This window comes from Apteryx rowi, unplaced genomic scaffold (genome assembly GCF_003343035.1).
Source record: "Apteryx rowi isolate R43461 unplaced genomic scaffold, aptRow1 scaffold_471, whole genome shotgun sequence".
NCBI lineage: Eukaryota > Metazoa > Chordata > Aves > Apterygiformes > Apterygidae > Apteryx > Apteryx rowi.
The window spans coordinates 693,810-713,931 of record NW_020450729.1 but is presented as its reverse complement, the minus strand read 5'-3'; the positions used below and the strand labels follow the sequence as shown (position 1 = coordinate 713,931).

Genomic DNA, 20,122 nt, shown 5'->3' with positions numbered 1-20,122 from the left:
GTTAGTAAATTAATTATTTTTAAGCTTTCTATATTTCTTTCAATTGTGGTTGAAATACTAAGAAGTTGTATGAACGCTGGGAGAATGCACAGACAGTGTTATCTTATTTTCCTAAGCAAAGTGAAGTGGTTTTGAAGTTTATTAAGTTTATACCTAAGTGAAGATTATACTTGTCATGGCCAAGATCATGAAATGGTTTAATTACAGCAGCGATCAAGAAACGCAGGCAACTAATGTTACTCAAATAACAGGAAAAAAACAGTGATGAAAAATAAGTCTGTGTCCCTTAAAACTATATACAACTATGTCACTTTAAACTTTCTTTTTTCTTTTTCCTGCAGCTTCAGCTTCATGAAAGAGGATTAAAATTACAGCAGACTATTTACTGTCAGGTAAAACTTCATACTTGTTTTTGTACTTGTTTGCCTGTATTGCTTTTTAGATTTTGTGACACATGCTTGGAGAGATTGAGGTCACTGAATGGAGATGGGGTGCTTTGTGTGCAGTTTGGCTATATTCCGTGTTACCCTATGGTGGTGAAAATAATCTGTTTTGCATCTTGTTTTGCTCAGATGCACTCACACATATACTTTGATTGGAATATGTTCTTTACTGGGGGAGATAACTGGAGAAAAGGCAAGGCATTAGATAATTATGKCCGTCATCTTGCAGTCTCATCAAAGAGTAAACCCTTGTTCATTGAAGAAGTCTGCGTTTGTTACGTTGGCGAGGCTGCAGGGCTGAAGCCTGTGTCAAATCAGTTCTAGTACAGGTTCACGCTGCATGCTTCCTACATAGTATAGGCAATTCTGGAGTTCTTCTGCATGTGCCTAGCTCACTTCATTAGGACTAGTCTATCTGGTCAGACTTGGACATACTGGGGAGTAGGAGGGGAGACCAAGTTCTTCTTGATTTATAATCTGTCCTAACTGATTTATGTAAGGATCAGAAATCCATTGTGGGAGATGAGTGATGGCCCTGGTGGAGATGTTTCGGGTATATTTGACTGGAAATCTTCTTTTCAGGCTTGCAAACTGCTGGCAGATGACTATGAGCAAGTGCGCAGTGCTGCAGTTCAGCTAATTTGGGTCCTCAGTCAACTGTACCCTGAAAGGTATGTGCTTTATAGAAAAATGACTCAAAGTGGTGGCAAGGTAATAGTCCTAATCCCAGAAGCTTTGCGTTGATAAGTCTCAGGAGTAGCTGTTAGAAAGCTGATGTGTAACAAAATGCTGATACCTGATGAGAATGCACTGAGCTAGATGAAATTTCGGTTCCTGATGTTCATTGCGTGTCCCTAGGCATTCAGCATAGTTGCTTCTTGCTTCCTGCTGTGCTGAATAGCATCAGATCAGCAAGTTGATTCACGTTTCTCTGTGTTAGCATTGTCCCGATTCCTTCTTCTAATGAAGAAATTCGCCTGGTGGATGATGCATTTGGAAAAATTTGTCACATGGTTAGTGATGGCTCCTGGGTTGTTAGAGTGCAAGCTGCTAAATTACTGGTGAGTGATGTTCTCTTCCTCTGTATCTGAGAATAGTTCATGTTATGTTACCCTTTTGCATATGTTTGAAAAGAAATGGGAGGAAATTTAAGACCCGTTTAGATCAATTTCTACCAAAATTTGGGGAAGGAGAAAATGTGAGAGGTACAGTTATTTTTTTTAAAAAAAAAAAAAGGTTTCTCAGCTGAACTCTGCAGTGATTCTTTGAGGGCAGAGGGTTGGGCATCCAACAGAAAAGGTACTTTTAATAATTCCCTCCACCTACTTTTCAAGCACAGCACGTGTAAGCCAACATACTCAAGAAAGACCACATTAACCTCAGTAGGAAAATAAGATGTGCTGACTATCTTAAGCAAACTCTTTTAGATTCTGAAGTACAGTAGTGGTGAGCATTATATAAAACTATTAGAACGTATGGAAACGATCGGGCCCTGTGTTGGGGTGTGTCAGGAAATGCATGGTGTAATTTAGATGAATCCAATTTCTCTTTTTTCTTTTTTTCTTTAGGGTTCTATGCAACAAGTTAGCTCCCATTTCTTAGAGCAGACCCTTGACAAGAAGCTCATGTCAGATCTGAGGGTATGTAAATATTTGGGTTTGTTTGTTTTTTACTGTGTGTAGAGTACTAAAATCGCACAGCAGGTATGTTAATGCTGAGTGTGTTTGTTTAGCTTGCCTCGGGGCTACCGAGAGTTAATTGATGATGACGGATWTTCTGTTGGATTAGAGTCAATGAAGCAATTGCTAGTTCTAGATTTCATTAGCTGAGCATGCAATAAACAGCTCCAGGCTATTCAGGTTTCACAGATGAGAGAGAAACATTTCTTTGTTCTCCTGACAGCCTTTTGGCTGGAAGCTTTATTTATTGTGGATGGAAAGATTGCGTTCTAGTTTTGGGAGGAAGCTTATGGCAGTGTCCTACGAGATCTAACCGGTAGACATTTCAAGAGACATGGGTAGCTAGAGACTGGGACGCCTGAGCTCTGTGASCAAAACTTTTTTCAGTAAAATTCCTTAAGTGACCCTCTCAAGGTATTAAGTTTGGTTTCTCTATCTAGAAAATAATGATGAAGCTAGAGCTGCTAGTTTTTTGCGGGCTGCTGTGTGGAATGCTTTAGGATCCTTCAAATAAAGTGCTGCACAGCTTTCTTTACAGGGTGGAGGAAAGAAGATGCATTAGCAAGCGTGCTGAATGAATACCGCGTGTCCATTTGCACGCTGTTAACTCTACGTAGTATGGACAGTCATTGAGGTGTATAACTGCATTTTAACAAGTTGAACTGCAAAGTGGTAGCGTCTGTTTTGGCAGATCAGTTGTGGGATACTTTATTGGAGGGGCCTTTGCTCTGACCCAGTTTGGCTGTTCTTATGCTGTCTAAGGATATGTTAATTAAAATGTATTAATTGTCATCCTTTCCCAACGTTAAGAGTACAAAGAGTTATTGGCGATTAGAAACTTTCATAGAAGAGGAGGGTAGTATTTGCTTTTCTCAGCATTTTCACGTCTCTCTTCTGTCAGTGTCTCTAAACCTCTAGCTACCTCCGGTTTTGAATCTGGGAAAAGCCATTTAATGTGTTGTTCGGTCATCTTTAAAGTATACCATGATYATAACTGAAAAACTTGTTTGCACAGAGGAAGCGCACTGCACATGAACGAGCCAAAGAACTCTACAGCTCCGGGGAGTTCTCAAGTGGCAGAAAATGGGGAGATGACGCTCCCAAAGAAGAGATCGACACAGGCGCCGTAAACTTGATCGAATCGGGAGCTTGTGGGGCCTTCGTTCATGGCCTGGAAGATGAGATGTATGGTAAGTGTTAACTTACTGCGCAGTGACTAAAGAAGGATATATGTGCTGGTTAGTATGGTTTTTTTTCTGAAACAGACCACTTGGCAACTGTGTGTGTTTTTGGGGGGTCGGTGTTTGTTTAACAAATTGTGGATTTCGGAGTGGTTGGTTCCATTGTGATCTTTTTTTTTGGCAATTATTTCAAAGACGTTATAATGTTGTACAGTATTTTGGATCAAAGTGCTCCATTGAGTAGCCAGATACAAATAGCTTCCTACAAACAGTRAAGTTTTAGTAAAACGTCTGGGAAAAAGAGTGGTTGCTTATGTTGTTCAGAAACCCACTGGGAATTTTTTTTTTTTTTTAATTGACTTAAATTTAACAGTTGGATGTGGTCCTAAATTGGAAACATTAGTTGCTGTTGTTTGAAATTGGTGTTTTCTCTGGAGGAAGGAAAATCAGATTTGCTGAGATGTATTGATACAACTTCATGTTGTTTAAAGCATAAGACCACAAGGAACCCGTGTCTGTGGAGTCCAGTAATAATTTCTTTCATAAACATAGCGACTTCCGTCCTAACAAAAGCTAGAACTAGCGGGGACAAAAAGAACATTTTTCAAAATGTTTCGGGATCTGACAGCTTCAATGAACAGAAGTTTTCTTCTAATTTACAGCCCAAGCTTATCCATGGTTGACTTATGCCTATTTGTTCTTAGTGGGAGGTTTCAGATTAAATAGGTTTTGCTTCTCTCTGGGACTAGCTCCCCTGGTAAATACATAGACAGCTCTAATTTTGCAAGGGGCTAAACAAGCTAAGCCCCCTTTAGTCTCCGTTGGTATAAAAGTTCCCCCCTTGGCCAGTTAGAACACGTTACTCTTGAAAATTGGTGAAAGGATCTGTATGTTTTCGGATACATAGGTTCCGGTGAGGTCTTGCTTTCGTCGTTAGCAATGTTATCAATAGTTCTCCTTCTTTAATGGAAATATCTACATCCTGGGATCAGATATACCTGTTAACGTAGTGTTACTGTACTGGTGTCTCGTGGTCTTGCTATGATCGACTCGGCCCTAGCTGTCTTTTTCCAACATATAATATAGGGTCTGTTCTTTTGAGCCTGGATAAGTTCTGAGCGTAAAAGTGTAATACAGGCGTTCTTGAGCTCCGCTTTTGGCCGTAGCGCTGGCCATGCTGATGGCCTCAGGAAAATAYGTGTTTTAGGCTTTCTAGCCCAACTTTCCTCTGGGTAAATTGAAGACTTCTGTTTCATGGGGCTATTGAGAACAGCTAGTATTTGTGTRGAATCATGACAACGCTGAGCTCTAAATGTTACTCCTGAATTTGTTTCTAATGTTACTAGAAGGATGATGATAAATTAGAAAGTATAACTATAACTAAAATCTCTCTTTTAATTGTGTTGTAAAAATTGGTTTATTGTTCCATGACTCCTGCAAATCRAAGCGTGTCTTCCTAATAGCTAAACTCACCCCGAAGCTTGAAAATGCAACTTTGGTTCTTTCTGACTTAACGATAAAAATTATTCACTGGAACAGGTCTGTTAATCTGTGAACCATGTTCTCCRGTTTGTTGTGCCGATGAAATGTGTCGATGAAATGGATAAATGTGGTTTATACACAGGTCTTTCAATAATGTAGCTGTCTCTCCCTCCGCTGCAGCATTTTTAAGTACTGCTGAGCCATCTTCTTCCTCACTCGCAGCCCTGCATAATTTCTTACGTGGAACGTTGTAACTTTGATCTAAATTAACGTGCCAGCTTCTGAAGGCAATATTGGTGAAATGTTTCTTTTGTTTATTTGTTTTTCCTCTTTAATACCTCGGTCTTAACGACCACGGGGACTGGTAGATGTGGCAAAAGCTTTGTTACTGAATAAGCAGGGGTCTTGCTGTGTTTGCGTTTTTCTGCTTAATCAGAATCATCGGGAATCGAATATGTTCTTTAAGAACAATAGGCCTAAAAGCAACTTACAAGTTTAAGTAAATGTTTTCAAGATGAGCTAATTTGGGTGAAAAATAGAAATGTGCTTAAAACAATAATGTTTGCAAGACATCAAATTCTTATTTTTATGATCCCAGCACATGAATGATCCCAGCACGTAAATATTATGGAAGCTAGTGTGGATGGCTGTAGGGAAKAAAATCTCATCTCCCCTTACACTTGTTATATTTGGGTATTCTTCAAATTCCTGCAATGTTTTACAGCATAAATACATTCTGGACACTTTTGATCTTTTCTTCCTTAAATTATGCATCGTTTTAATAATTAGGTGGCATGTTTTCCCTTTCTTTTGAGGAATCCAAAGTCGTGAAAGAGATGAAGTTCATTCTGTTTACTGCTGAAATACCGCCACTCCAGGGCTTTTCAGCAATTCATAAAGTGCTGCACAGCAAGTTAAAAATGCAAAGAATGCTCTGAGCAATTAAGATGTCAGGAAGAATAAAGCAAGTAGAGTTTAATTATCTAAATTAGTTTGCTTAAGATACCATGGTTATAACTGCACTTGCAAAACGTGCTATGRAAGGCATAACATTTATTGGTGGGTAAGAGGCCTGTGTTCACCTGAAAGTCCATGTAGATATGTTTATAACAGTAACACGTGCTCTACTGGAGGTGAGGCTTTTGATTTGAAGACTTTGCTGTGGAAAGGACTTGAGATCCTGCTCTAGCTTCCTTTGTCCTCAGAGTTTCCTTGGCAACTCCTATCCTAAGCTCAGCCCTTGAATATTCTGCGTTGTGGCCGTTGGGTAGCGTGCCCTTCAAACGGTATTAACCATTGCTTCCCTCCCTCTCTTTTAATAGAGGTTCGGATCGCTGCCGTGGAGGCCCTCTGCATGCTGGCGCAGTCTTCGCCTTCTTTTGCGGAGAAATGCCTAGATTTTTTAGTCGACATGTTTAACGATGAAATTGAGGAGGTGAGACTGCAGTCCATACACACGATGAGGAAAATTTCCAACAACATCACGCTGCGAGAAGACCAGCTGGATACTGTGTTGGCTGTCTTGGAGGTAAGAGCTGCTTTGGGGAAAAAAAGTTGCATTCCTGCTTGCTTTTGAGGTGTTAGAGTTATGTGATGCTGATCAAGGCCATCCTTTGCACTGAAACTGTCCACTTTAATTTTTCTTTCCTTTTTATCTGAGCACACCCAAATGATCCTAACGTCCAGTAGCTTGTAATCTGCAGTACAACAGATTATTTTTTAAATACATGAAAATTAGATACAAACAGTCTGCCCTTCATCACTGTGCTATTGCATAATGGCTCTTTCCTCATGTCTCTTCTGTCTGGTCCAGCACYCTGCATTACTTTGTGTTGAATACAACTTAATTTTCTTCGTTTTCTTTGTTCAGTCACCTTGGCTACACCTTTTCTGCGCAAACAGACTAAAGGCATGGGCCTGAGATCGCTCTTCTGACTGTTTGCCTGTACCCTCTGCAGGGTAGTTTTGGCTTTTCCCAACCAGCGCTCTCCCAGGCGATGCTCAGCCAGGATTCGGGGGATATCGTGGACCAGGCTGCCTTGTTTTGGGGAAGGGGAAGAGAGTTCAGCGGTATGAACAGTGCTGTGCCGTACTGCTTCCCCTCAGGCCTGTTTTATTTACTAATTGAGCTATAGCCCTTGAAGTTTGGGGTGGGTTTTTTTTAATTTATTTTTTTTTCCCCAGTCCTGTATGTGGTAAGCAAGTCTTTGCATCTTTTGGAGAGTTTCCCAGCCTCTCTTTGTGCTGTAAATCTGCTGTTTCTGTCTTTTACCGTGCTGTTTGTTTGATCCTGTGTAACAGTGGCTCCAGGAAGGAGCGAACAAACTGCCCCATTTTATCAGTCTGTGACAAATGCTATGGAATGTGATCTGAATTTGCAAACACAGAAGCTCGTTCCAGGTATCTCAAACTTCCGTGTACCTGATTTATATTTGTTCAAGCAGGGCATCTGTGCGTTAAGGTATAAACATTCACTAGTTAGATAGGACAGAACCCTAAGCTTTTCCAATGCTTCTGTGATGGTTTATCTTGTATATTATGACAGCTGAAGCGTGAGAATGATTCACGTTTTTGTTGGGTTTGTCTGATTCTGAAAGGTGCTTACTTGCTTTCTGTTTCAGCAGCAAAATCCATATTCAAGTACCAAAATAAGGGATTTGGAAAAATAGCATTAACTCAGCTGCTCCTTGCTCTTCTCACAAGGGTGAAGCTCTGGATTCTGTTTTTTTCACATGGTTCTTTATCTCATTTTCTGTTGACTTGTTCTCCTATCTATCTCTCTAGTTTTTTACCTCTCTTGTCTCCATACTACCCCTCCTGTGGTCCTTGCGACTCAGTCAGAATATAGCATTTTCTTGGTCATTTCATTCCAGACCTGAGAGTACCTATTCTTTTTCACTCATGGTGTGTCTATCCCTGTGTTCCCTTCCACCACCAAAATAAGGAAGGGCTGAGCAGTGCTTTCCTCCTTCGATCATTTGTATGTGTTGGCTGTCATTTAAGAGCCTTCACAAGGGGACTGCTCGCTCTTCTTTTGTGCGAGACAGCGATGAATGTGCTGTTGATATTTAGCAAGTTATAAGTACAATGAATCCCCCGCTGAAATGCATCCAGTTCTTGTATGCTATCAAATTTTCACAGTCTATCCAGCAATGCCACACAAATGCTGATAACAAGGAAGTATAGTACATATATATGAAACTGCAAGGTGTTTTTTGGCTGAAGGAAAGTAATTATTTAAGCTGGAGTTCAGCCTCAGCGCTTCTAAAAATACTGCTTGAAGAGCATAAGCTCTGCTGTGCAATATCTTCCTGCCTAGTAAACAAAATGGGTAAAACATGGCTTTAAAAGTGGCACATAAAGCATTCCATATTATCGTAATGAAGTAAACGACTGAACTTGTAAGAGTGTGGTTTTTCTTTTTATTATATTTTTATTATACCTCTATAAACCAGTCGCCAGGTTGAGTTCTTTCTACCCTATGGACTATCACTGTTAATCTAGTTTATGTCTTCAGCACTTGTGCAAACTCTTTGAAGACTGGCAACCGAGTTAAAGGCTTGTGTTGAGTTGACCTTCAGATGTTGAATAACAGTAGGCTGCTTCTGAGGAGCATGAAACAGGATTGTTTTGCTGGTCATCTAGGAATTACCCAGCACCTTTAGGTTTTCGTTAGTGTCCRCGCCAAAGGGTGCGATATCACTCGAACCAAATAGTGACTCTTGCTCTGTTTGAGAAGGTAAATGGAGAAAGAGTTTCCATTCATTTCAGTAAATGAAGCCCATGTGTAAATGAGACATCTTGACTGAGTTTAAAGGCAGTAGACCCTGCAGCAGTTGCCTGGTCTGACAGTTCATCAGCGCATAGCTAGGATCAATTGGAAATGTGCACTGGTTTTTGGATATCTCTAGTACTAATTCTTCCAAGAAGGAGGAATTGCTACGATTAAAATATGCATGCGTACATATCTTCTCTCTCTCTCAGCACTCAAAGGTGTTTGGGTTGGATTTTTAGGATTCTTCGAGGGACATTCGGGAAGCACTTCATGAACTGTTGTGTTGCACCAATGTCTCAACTAAAGAAGGCATCCATCTTGCACTGGTGGAGCTACTGAAAAACCTGACCAAGTATCCCACAGACAGAGAATCCATTTGGAAGTAAGTGTCTTCAGTGTCTTCGTGCGTCTGCTTGTTTTCCTATTCTTTTTAGTAGTTAAATATTTGTCCAATTCCTCAATTAACTAAAGAGGTTACAGGTACTACAGATGTAACGTCCTGTTATTCTGTAAATGTTTGGAATAGCAATTCTTCATATTCATGACTGATGTACAGATTCTGCATTTTATATGCTTGTCAGTACTCGTACTGGGAATCCAGCACCGATGGCCGTTCTTGGAAGTAGCCCTCTATCGTAAGCAGTCACTTCAAAACATTCCCAGAGTTTTCAGAAGAGATTAATTCAACCCTCAATTTAAAAACTTGTCTCTTCAATGCAAATAATGCTTTGTACTTACTTGACGCTAMGCTAGATAGTAATATTTACCAGCAGCTGATTATATCAGTTGCAACAAGTAGTTTGGCTACATGACATTGTGTTCTTGGAGGGACTTTGCCTGCCTGGGCAAAAATAACTAAAGGTTGTGGATTTTTTGGTAGCTTAATGGAAGCAACAAGGGAAGTGATGCTACAACACACGTTTTGAGATGGAATTCTTAGTTATTATTGGAAACACTTATTTTAGTCTGCTTTTTCTTCCAATATAGTCTTACATTGCTTTTGGACGTGGTGTGTTTGTGGGTTTTTTGTTTATTTGTTTTTTAAATCTTCCTCACTTTTTTTAAAAAAAAAGTACATTTACTATTAGCATTTAGTATGAATGTTTTTCTTGGATTGTGTAGCTCCAGGTGTTAAGTGTTTTTGGACGTAGTTCTGCCCTAGATTACTCGCAGGTTAAATGAACTGTATTTATTATCGCTAGCTTTTTCAAGCTGTCTTCTCAGTTTTCTTGGATCCCGTTAAACATTAAAGCAAATACTCAGTCCTGAAGAGACAGTGTTGCCATGAGTCTGCGTGAAGACTTGGACATGAGGTTTCTGAGGTTGATCGGCACCTCAAGGTGCCACTATAATATGGAATAGTAGTGCTTTAAAACGTTGTGTTTTGCAACGTGCATGCTTACTAAGAAATATTTCAATCTGTGTATTTTCAGATGCTTAAAGTTCTTGGGAAGCAGGCATCCAACTTTGGTGCTTCCGTTAGTCCCGGAGCTACTGAGCACGCATCCTTTCTTTGACACTCCAGAACCGGACATGGATGACCCAGCCTGTATCTTTCCAAGGAAATCAGTTGTTCTTTTTGACTCTAAAAGACTTATTCATTTTTTTTTCTAATTGCTCACATTTGTTATACTATCTCAAACTGCAGCCGACAGTCCTGTGGCTATTTCTGAATCCCTTTGCAACTTACTGTTATTACTCAGTAAGCGATGGAATAACTGTTATCTAGAACCATTTTCCTAAATACCTATGGGGTATAATTAGCCTTTTTTTCCCCACTGTAATGAATAATCTGGTTATTAAACAATTTGTCAAGGTTTAGGTCTTGCAGATGTGTCCTTTGATGTGAAAACATTTGTCTAGTTTGCACTAATCTTAAAGATCCTTCTACCTTTAAATAAGAGTAGTAGTTTTCCCTGATATATATATATATATATATATATTTTTTTTTTTTAATGTAAAACTTCCCCTACCTTCGCTGTTGTGTAGTGTATAGGACGCTATCGTCTTTCAGTACAGCAGTGGCTAAATCCCTATAGTGCTATAAATTTAGGCACTTTTGATGCTTTAGAATACAAACTGTTATTGTTATCACAGAATCCTTAATAATAGAAAATGCCTTAGAAATGTGGAATACCGTTTTTCTTTTGTTCATTCTTCTCACTTCCCTTCTATGCAGCTGCAGAACATAATTCACTTACGATGCATACTGAGAGATGTCAGACTGGAACAACTCTCTTCTTCGGTGAAGCATAGTCCTTATTTATCTCGCCATTCAGAGGCCACCAGCCAGAACTTCTGTGCAAGTCAAATAAATACCTTCCGAGAATTGAGAAGGGCTAGAATCGGGTGGAGAGAAGGATTTATCCCTAACAGGATAGTTAAGCAATAATTTGAGTAAAGTTGTGCTCTGAGTTGAGGATTGAAGGAACAGTGGGGGAAAAGAACTGTTGTTTAGCTAAATGGATCTTCTTACCCTGAGCCAGAGAATATTTTTTGCTAGGATGTTCTGGAGATAGCTGACTACCAAATCCTATGGAGAGGTATTCTGTGAAGACAGGTCTGGGAGCCAGAAACTGCAGAGTAGAGCTGGATGGTGGTCTTTTTATTTTATTTTTTTCCACCCCCTTTTTTTTTTCTTTTTAAGCAAATAAATTATTAACTGAAAGTAGAGTTTTGATTGATTCATAGTGGTTAGCAAGTTTGAATCAAATTAGCCGATAGCTTCAGCTGAAAATTTGGAAAGGATTTTGGTCAAAGAGGGGGAATTGGTTTGTCAAGCTGCTGCCTTTATACTTGGCAGCCCATGACTACAGCAGACTTTCATGAAATAGGAAATGTGGGTTCAGGTCCCTTCTGTGCTTGAGAGAGGGTCTGAACCGACTTCTTCCCCATGCAAGCGAGCGCCCTGACCATCCTAAGCTTTACACCGGGGTCCTGTTACTCTCTCCCGTTAGATATCTTACGCTTGGGGTTACCCTGTTGCAGGTGAATGCCTCAGCTTTTGGCCAATTTTGCTGCCTTTTGTATTTCTCTGGCTCTTGGACTGTGAAAATGATTTTTCTCTTCTATTCCAGAATCTTCTTCCAATGTTTGATCCCTTGATTCAGTTTGTCTGTGCAAGAGAGATGGGTTTTTTTTAGGGTTTTTGCACCATAAGAGATGCAGCAGTTTTCAAGGACTCGGAGACAACTGTTTACTTTTAGGTAGTATTTGGGTACCAGGCAGGTAAGCAGAGAGTAAGCTCCGAGATGGGGAAGAGCGAACTCCACCTACTAGACCTGTTCTGCGTTTATTCTCCCTGGCTCCCATCCTTTGTGTCGCCTGTGAGCAATCCCGTGTTGGCAGTAACATCCTTTCTCCAATATGGCCCCTTCTGTAATGTTTACACTTTGTACTTCATTTTCATCTGCTCATACAGCTGCCTCTTTGGTTTTTGCTCAACGTTCTCCCGTTGTTTAAAAAAAAAAAACCCTCCTAAACAATTTCCAGCAAAGAAAGGGTTGTTGAGCTGTTGTTGTTTTAGCTTGCCATCCCCCAGGAGCGATTTCTGCTGTTGTTTGTTTTTCTTTRACAATCCGTTTCAATAGACATTGCCGTCCTGGTTCTGATTTTTAACGCTGCTAAAAGTTGCCCAACGATGCCTGCGCTGTTTTCTGATCACACGTTCAGACATTACGCCTATCTTCGCGACAGTCTCTCTCACCTGGTCCCTCCGTTAAGAGTAAGTTGAACCACCTCGGTTTGTGCTTCGCCGCTGTTTTGCTGTGAATACTATAACGTTTTGAGTCGAAAAGGTTTTTTTTCCCCAACCATCAAGGGGGTGAATATTGAATTGTACGTTAAGTAAGAAGAGCCAAATATTAAATTGTTACAATATGGAGCTTGTAATGTTTTGGGGAGCATAATAGCGTTACTGCTCTCAAGTGAGAATAGCACGGAGTTTGCTGGTTAGGAAGGAGTACCAGAGGGCAGGATTCCCAGGAGCTTTCTGGCAGTGGGRGAAAGGGGAGTTTAGCCTATGCAAATCTTGCTAATATTTGACTTGYGTCCTACCTACACGGTTTATTCATGGGTAAGATGTGTTCCCTGCCACTTTGAAGCGTGCTTTTCCCGCGTGGAAGTATGGGTGGTGCCGACGTTGGCCATAAGCCTTATGACAGCTCGTAAAATCAGCTGCACTTTGTGTGGTCTTGACTTCACCATCTCGTAGTTTATAGATTAGGAAGATGCTTCTCTCAAAGGGATGYTGAAATTTAAACTGAAGATCTCTGTCCAGAGGGGAATTATAAACTGGAGAGTGTTAATTAACAAAGATGCAGACATGAAAGCCTCGATAAGAATGTTGAATCTGAGAAATAAATTGGAGCTCTCGGTTGGTAGTATTCTCGCTCCTAACTAGCGAGGCAGCATTTTGGAGTGTTTTTCCTTGTGTTAAGCTCTTCTCTTTTGTGTGCATGTGTTTCTTTTTGCTTAGCTGCCAGGTAGAAAGCTGGTGTCCTCCCCCGTCTCCACCAGTATTACACCAAATGAGGATCCTTCCCAGCAGTTCTTGCATCAGAGCCTGGAGAGGGTTTACAACCTTCAGCACCTTGACCCACAGGGCGTACAGGAGCTGCTGGAATTTACCATTCGGTAAGGCTGCAAGCTGGCGTGTTTGTTTGAAGATGGGTTAAAATTCCCAGTTTCTTTGAAGTAGCTGCATTGATTCTGAATACGAATGTTTTGCTTTGCTGTTGGGCGCTTAGTCTGAACCCCCTGATAGAGATTGTGATTGTATTGTGATTAAAAACAGAATCATGACCTGTTTAAAACAAAACCAGGGGTCTCAGCTCTGGCTCTGCTACACCAAAAGATCAGCGTGCATTTAACGGGAATATCTTTTCAGAGCTTGGTCAGGTAAGGGTGCTYTTCTTGGACTGTTCACTTGTGGTTAAACGTGCTTTCGGTTTTTGGGGGTGACAGCTTTGTGTGTCMTTATTAGTTCTCTGTCCCTGTATGAATCCCTCATTTCGATGGTATTATTTGTAATGCACGTGCTTTTTTTTGCAGGGAGAAAGAGGTTGTTGTCTCCTTTGCTCTTCTGATTTTCAGGTCCTGTGGCCTTTCGTTCGGTGGGAGAGGACCCGCTTCTGTGGCTTTGCTGGGTTCTTATCACCAGTCCCGTTTATAGAGGACTCTGGCGTTCTTCATCAGTATGAAATTCACAGAGAGGTTTTCCCAGAATAGACAGTGTTATTTTGCATTGCTGTCTGCTGTTGATAAGGATGTACAATGTGGCTTCTGAATGTGCGTTTTGTGGTGCCTTTCCCATTTCATCTGTGGACTGATTTACACAAACAAAACACTCGAAAAGGATCCTTTCAATGTGATTTGTCTGCTTGGTAGAAAAAAAGCTGTAGTTTAAGAGTCAGAAAAACAGTCCAAAATGCAGCGTTTGGATCCAAAGTGTGAATAAAGAATTCCCAAAGGCTTTATTTTTTCCCTCCCCCAAATCTGCTGTTTCTGTGCATGCAGCTGTGGATTACCTTTAAATCCACCTGCAGTGGAGAAGAAACAACGTGCTCCTCACTGAAAACCTCCCCGTGAAAAGCAAATGACTTGTTCTCGGCTGTTTAGAAGCTATTACGCACAGTCTAAAAGATTGTCTCAAAACATTTAGGACATTAAACGTTTCAAACAGAACTAAACGTTTTAGACGGTTTCTTGGCAGAACGTCCAAAGTCTCATAGGCACAATAAAACTCGAAACCTCACGGGCTGCAAGTGTTTCCCATTTTGAGTATAGGAATTACGTCTGAGAGCATAATATAGATGGCCGCAGGCGTTGTTTACATGCAGTGAAGGACAGTAGTACTCCGGAGTTAATGGAAATAATCTGTATGCTTTTTGGTGGTGGTGTTTTTTGTGTGTTTTTTTTTTTTCTGCTGGGATCACCACCCAGGAACTGCACTAACCCAACTGCTGTTTTCCAGCCTTAAGAGAAGGGGAGGATTTAAGAACAAAACAAAACGCAAAAGGTTATTTTGCAGAGGGCAAGAGCTTGTGGCACTGACAGTTCGGTTGCTAAGAGGAGGGGGATAGAAGAAATTCACAGCGGTGGGTTCCGCGGTGGGACGTAGCTCCGTCCTCCTTTATCGTTACTGTCATCAGGGGAAGCGGCGCAGACCTCATGGATTTGGTGTCTACTTGTGACTTACATTTCTAACCGTGCTCAGGACTGATGCTGTACCCCTAGGCTCTCCAGCTGAAATTGTAAGAGGGGCTTTAAAGTTAATCAGTCTTTRTGGTTTAGTTTCTCCATCTGTACAACAGGACCTTTTCTTCGTCTTGCAGGCATGTTGAAATCTCTTATATATTYGTATGGAAATAGAATTAGGGCAGTTGTGAACCACAGAAGACTGGGAAATGGAATATCTGGCTATTAGCTGAGAGATGACATCCCGTTCCCCAGTAGTGTGTTGTGGTACATTAAGTGTGACGTGGGAATTGAGCACCGAGGAGTCTGTTCTTCTCTGCTCTCCTGGAAAGGATGGAGTTTAGTCACTATGTAAGGCTCAGACTGGCTCTACTGCTCTTGCATTTAAGGAAGGCCCAAACCCTCTGCTTGGGGAAGGTTTTCCTTGGCTGCAGAGTTCACAGACAGTCTCCTGGATCAGCTTTTTGGGTTCCACTGGCTGTCTTTTGTTCTGGAGGATAAAAGCTGCTTCTGTAGCTGTATGCTTTATGATAAATAATTATACCGCACAGCAGCCTCTTGTGACCATATCAGTATGCTAGACTTGAGCTTGTTTTAAAAATGCAGCTATAGTTCACATGTGCCTTGTTGCATGAGCCCAGCATGTTCCAAACAATCTTTTCTAGCCGACGTGAGCAGTTAGATTTCCCAGCAGCGCAACACAAATGGGTCTTTAGCTGCTGTGGAAATCTGGAGTGTCTTAAGTTAAATCTGGAACTGCTACCCTGTATGGTTCCCCTAGGGCTGCAGAGTAATGTGGGTTGCTGCTGCCACTGCTGTGCTCATGACAGCCTCCAGGAACAAGAGAGATGCTGCAAAGTCCCAAGGTGCAAATTGTTTTGTAGTGCCTCGTTTTTATACGATTTCTGGTGCTTTTTGTAAGGATAAGCAGAAGGAAGATGCAGGAGGAGCTGGCTGGTTCAGCACTGCTGTTGCTGCACTCTGAGCGCGCTCAGATTAACGTTTTGCGCTGCCTGTCTCAATGTTTTTTCTTTTTTTTCACTTGCTTCAGTGATCTTCAGAGGCTTGGAGAGCTGCAGTCAGAGCTGGCGGGGATGGCGGACTTCACTGCGACTTACCTTCAGTGTCAGCTGCTCCTCATCAAGGTTGGGTTTTTGTCTGGGTTTCTTGGGCTGTTGGTCTGAAACGCCCGCAGCCCCCTACAGTGGTGCACTTCTCCTGGTTTGATGTTTGCACTGAAAACTGATTTATAACGAAAGCGSAGGCTCCCTGGGGTTCCGATGTTCCCGCTTTCCTTCTGCGGCCCGTTATTTATGCAGTAACTTTGCAAATGAGTACACCATTGCAGATGCCTGCTCTTGTGTGTAGAGCTCATGTTGGTTCGCGTGCGCTTTGCCAGTGCAGAGTTTGTTAATATATTTGCTGACAGAAATCTTCTACAGCGTTGAAACGTTCTGTCCGTTTTATGTTAGCAGATGAACTGGTTATTTTGACAAAATAGCAGCTGTTTTCAAAGTCAGCTTCTTGCTGTAAACAGGAGCTCAAACTCCTTGCTTTACCTCTCCAGCTGTAAACCAGCGATAGTATTTAAGTTAGTTTGCTGGTATGCTTTAGGTGTTTGAAGGTGACCTATCTATATGCAAAGCAAGAATTCGCAAACCAGTTTCCAGAAGGTGCCCAACAAAAGCTTTGTTATGTAAAACCAGGAAAGTATTTCAGTTGCTTTGCTAAATGTGTAGTTGCCAGTTGGAATATCTTATAGCAGCCCTCAAATCCTTGGAATACATTTACAGCCCAAAGAGGATATTTTAGATGAGCGGTGTTACAGTTCAGAACAGTAATAGCTAAATCTGCAAGTTTTGCCAAAGCAGGACGTGCTATCCATGCAGAAGACTAGCATTTGGATTAGGCTTTTTTGGCTTTCCTCCAGGCGTTGACTGGGGCGAACCAATGTACGTTAGCTAAAAGAATGCGATATTTTGTATTTCTGGCAAACGTGTGTGGTCTGTTTTCGAAGAAGCGGGTAAACGCTAACTGAAGGCTGCCCAAGCCATTCTTTGCTTGAGCTGCTGGACAGTCAGTAGGTCGGTGATGTGGAAGAGTGAATAGTGTGGATGAAATTAAAAGTAACTTGGAATATCATATAACTAGAAACTCTGATATGGCAGAGAGAAACTTACTGTCAGAGCCGGCCTTTTCGGTAGATTTCTTTCCAACTGTTTTTTTCCTCAACAGCTTAGAAATTGTTGGGGAAAAAGGTATCTTCATTTCTCAGCCTCTTTAGCTTCGAGAGGTTCCAGCCCTTTCAGGCGCTGTTACGCGTTGTGTAATTTCAGGAGCAGTTAGCTGGGTTTCTGGGAACCGGTTTAGGTAAAGGATATCGTGTGTGTGTCCTTGAGCTGTGGCTCCAATCAGCTTTGTGCGTAGCYGTACCTAAGAGCAAACAACTTCAAAAAGGAGGCAGTGCTATACATCATCCAGGCAAACTTCCTGACATTTTTCATCATAAATCGGAAAGCAAATAGGGTGTTGTTTTTTTTTAATGCAAATATCAGTAGCTCTGTTTTGTTCGGTAGTTAGTAACTCTAGGACCTTTTGAAGGGGTGAAACCGTCACCAGGAATGCTCTGAAATACGACTGGGTCGGTGTCTTTCTGGGGGCCAGTTGGTATTGTTTCCACTTTTTATCTGTAATCTGAGAACGTCCTGATCTTAGTCTCAAAGAGGTGAGAAAGCAACTGGGTTATTGTTTTTCTAATAAATGATTATATTCTGCATAAAACTCTCCATAAAAGATACTGAAGTGTTTGCAGCTCAGCAAGTCTCTAATTCATAGTTCTGTAAAATATTCTCAATTTATGTTTTATATTTTATAATAATATGGGGGTCTTGGTATTTAAATAAAAAAATATATATTTTTGAGGCCTTGGTTTCCCATACTGTGTTTAGAAGCACAAAAGAAACTTCTGGCCTGCTTTCTCCAGCAACCCCTTGGCATCATTCAGCCGAGAGACAGAGCACATGCCCTGTTCCCAGCGCCGTCTAACACAGGGTTATAACTTGTTATTGTTTTAGAGTGAACTAGATATTTATCGTACTTCATGGTTTTCTTTTGTAGGCCTTGCAGGAGAAACTGTGGAATGTGGCAGCTCCTCTGTACCTGAAGCAGAACGCATTGGCATCCGCTGCRGCGAAACAGGTGAGGTTGAAGCTGCTGAGTCTCCGTGGAGGCAAGTCCTCGGATACAAGCCCTTCCTTACCATGCGACAGTAATGTGCTTCTGATTTTCTACTACACTAGTCTGTCCAGGTAAATCCTGGTTTACCAAAGTGGAGTAATTTGTACATGGGATAATACTAATACTAGCTTTGACTTGTGCTTGACTTCTCAGACGCTGAATGTGTTCTGAGTTGCTTGAATACCATTTGTCATTTAGGAAAATGGTAGGTGATCAGGTGAGATGTCAGATGAGACATTTGGAGTCGATCTTTTTGTTATAAAATGTCACCGTTAGCACATCGTCTTTTTAAGGTGCCTAAACACTCATTCGAAACTATTGCTCTCTGTCTCAGCCTTAGAAGAAAACTAAGCCAGATGTATTCTTTGCCCTAGTCAAGCCTGAGACTTGTTCTAGGTCAGTTTGCTTAGTGGGTGCAGTTTGCATGTCTCTGAGGTTTTGCTGTCTCTGGGGATGTCATCCAAATGTGTGCGGTAGATTTTGTGCGTTATATTGCAATACTTGCAGTTATATTTTGTGACAGATATAAAATACATAAAATATAAGTATATTGCAATTAAACTACAGTCTATTACAATAACAATTTAAAAGACAAATGTAGACACYATTTTACAATGTTTTTGTAGTACTGACACAGAGATCAAAAAGATGTGGTTAAATGTGGAGTTCAGCTTGAAGGTAGAGACTGTCTTTTTCAGATCAAGTTAGAAATGGGGCAGACATGAAAGTCCGACAGTTTCTGCCTGTGACTTACTTTGGATAAGAGTCTACAAGAGTTGCTGATGCAACCTGAGCCTACTAGGAGAGTCTGTGGGAGTCAAGCTGTGCTCAGTGTAGAAGACGACAGTTAGGGATCACTGAAGCCCATTAGACATACATAAGTCCGTGAGGCCAGGTGGGTGCTGAAGGAACTGGTTGTCGTTGTGAGGCTGCTCTCTCATCTTCAAAATGGGAAGGGGGAGCTGGGGGAGGTTCGTGATGACTGGAAAAAGGCAAACATCACACCCATCTTCCAGAAGGACGAGAAGAAGATCCAGAGAACTACAGGCTGGTTGGCCAAACCTCAGCCCTGAGAAGATCATGGAGTAAATCCTCTGAGGAGCCATTTCTAAGAGATTGGCAGCAGCCAAAATGGATTTACCAAGGGCAAATCGTGCCTGAACAACCTCATTGCTTTCTATGATGAGGCGACTGGTGCTGTGGACAAGGGGAGGGCAGCAAATGTGGTAACCAGTTGTTGTAACCACTGGAGGTCCCTTCCAACCTGAATTTTTCTGTGGTTCTGTTTGGTATAAATGATCAGATCCTGGAAAAAGCAAAGCTGAACCCTAGGAAAAAGTGAAGAAGAAAGCAAGCTATTAAAAAATGTGGAAGCAAACTTAGGGTAAAGGCAAGTCCATGTATCTGCTGGGAAGCGATATTGACATTTCGAGTCTCCAGCTAATTAAAATGTAATAAGAGGCAGCTATTGCTGTGTATCAAAACCCTGTATGCTGTTGAAAGCTGTCCCCAGGGACCGGTAGAAACAAAAGCCTACTGGCTTTTTAAATCTTCTCTAATTGAACTGTCTTTCTTGGGTGCCCCTCTCAGCAGCCTATGAACCCCCCGRGAAGCTGCTATCTGTTGTGATTGAGAATGTAGATGGCTTCCCATCAGTGCAAGGTGCAGGAATCTTTCCTGTTTAATAACGTACCAGTTCTTGGGTTCAGTACGGTTGTAGAGGAGCCAATTACACTGATTTGAGTGCTTCTCTTGCCTGCTTAAGCCCATCTATTCTACAGATGCAATGCTATAATAGCCAAAATCGCAATGTGTTGTCTAAGCTTTTAGCTGCGTGTCTAAAATAACCTGGAGTGATGCTTATCTTGTGATACTGCAGCTGAAGATGGCAACTATGTGAAATGTTCTCGAGTGTAAAGTTGTTTCCAAGAGAATTGTGAAAAATTTAGCCCTAAAATATAAAACTGAGCAGGGCCAGTGGGACACCTGTGTTGTGCTGCTTATGTCTTGTATGTCAGAGCAGCCAAGAGGGGAGTCGGTGAGCATTTTACCCGTGGAAATTTAAAATGCAACATTGTAAGGTAGGCTGCCAAAGAGGGGAGTGCTTGATTTCAGGCAGAGTTAACT

At 41.4% G+C, this 20,122-nt stretch overlaps 1 protein-coding gene across 4 annotated transcripts in view; it reads left to right on the top strand.

Annotated features, from left to right (window-relative positions):
• The window catches only part of INTS4 (integrator complex subunit 4), a 37,043-nt gene that overhangs the window by 6,887 nt on the left and 10,034 nt on the right, over positions 1-20,122 (top strand). For all 4 annotated transcript variants that reach the window (XR_003255535.1, XR_003255534.1, XR_003255533.1 and 1 more), the window contains exons 6-17: positions 342-392; positions 1,026-1,114; positions 1,384-1,504; positions 2,012-2,083; positions 3,138-3,312; positions 6,108-6,313; positions 8,800-8,942; positions 9,994-10,109; positions 12,151-12,284; positions 13,038-13,195; positions 15,810-15,903; positions 17,876-17,956. Coding sequence is in view for 1 of the 4 variants with exons in the window: in XM_026078149.1 (XP_025933934.1) it covers positions 342-392; positions 1,026-1,114; positions 1,384-1,504; positions 2,012-2,083; positions 3,138-3,312; positions 6,108-6,313; positions 8,800-8,942; positions 9,994-10,109; positions 12,151-12,284; positions 13,038-13,195; positions 15,810-15,903; positions 17,876-17,956 (1,440 nt within the window). In the remaining 3 variants the exon portion in view is untranslated. The remainder of the gene's footprint in view (positions 1-341; positions 393-1,025; positions 1,115-1,383; positions 1,505-2,011; positions 2,084-3,137; positions 3,313-6,107; positions 6,314-8,799; positions 8,943-9,993; positions 10,110-12,150; positions 12,285-13,037; positions 13,196-15,809; positions 15,904-17,875; positions 17,957-20,122) is intronic.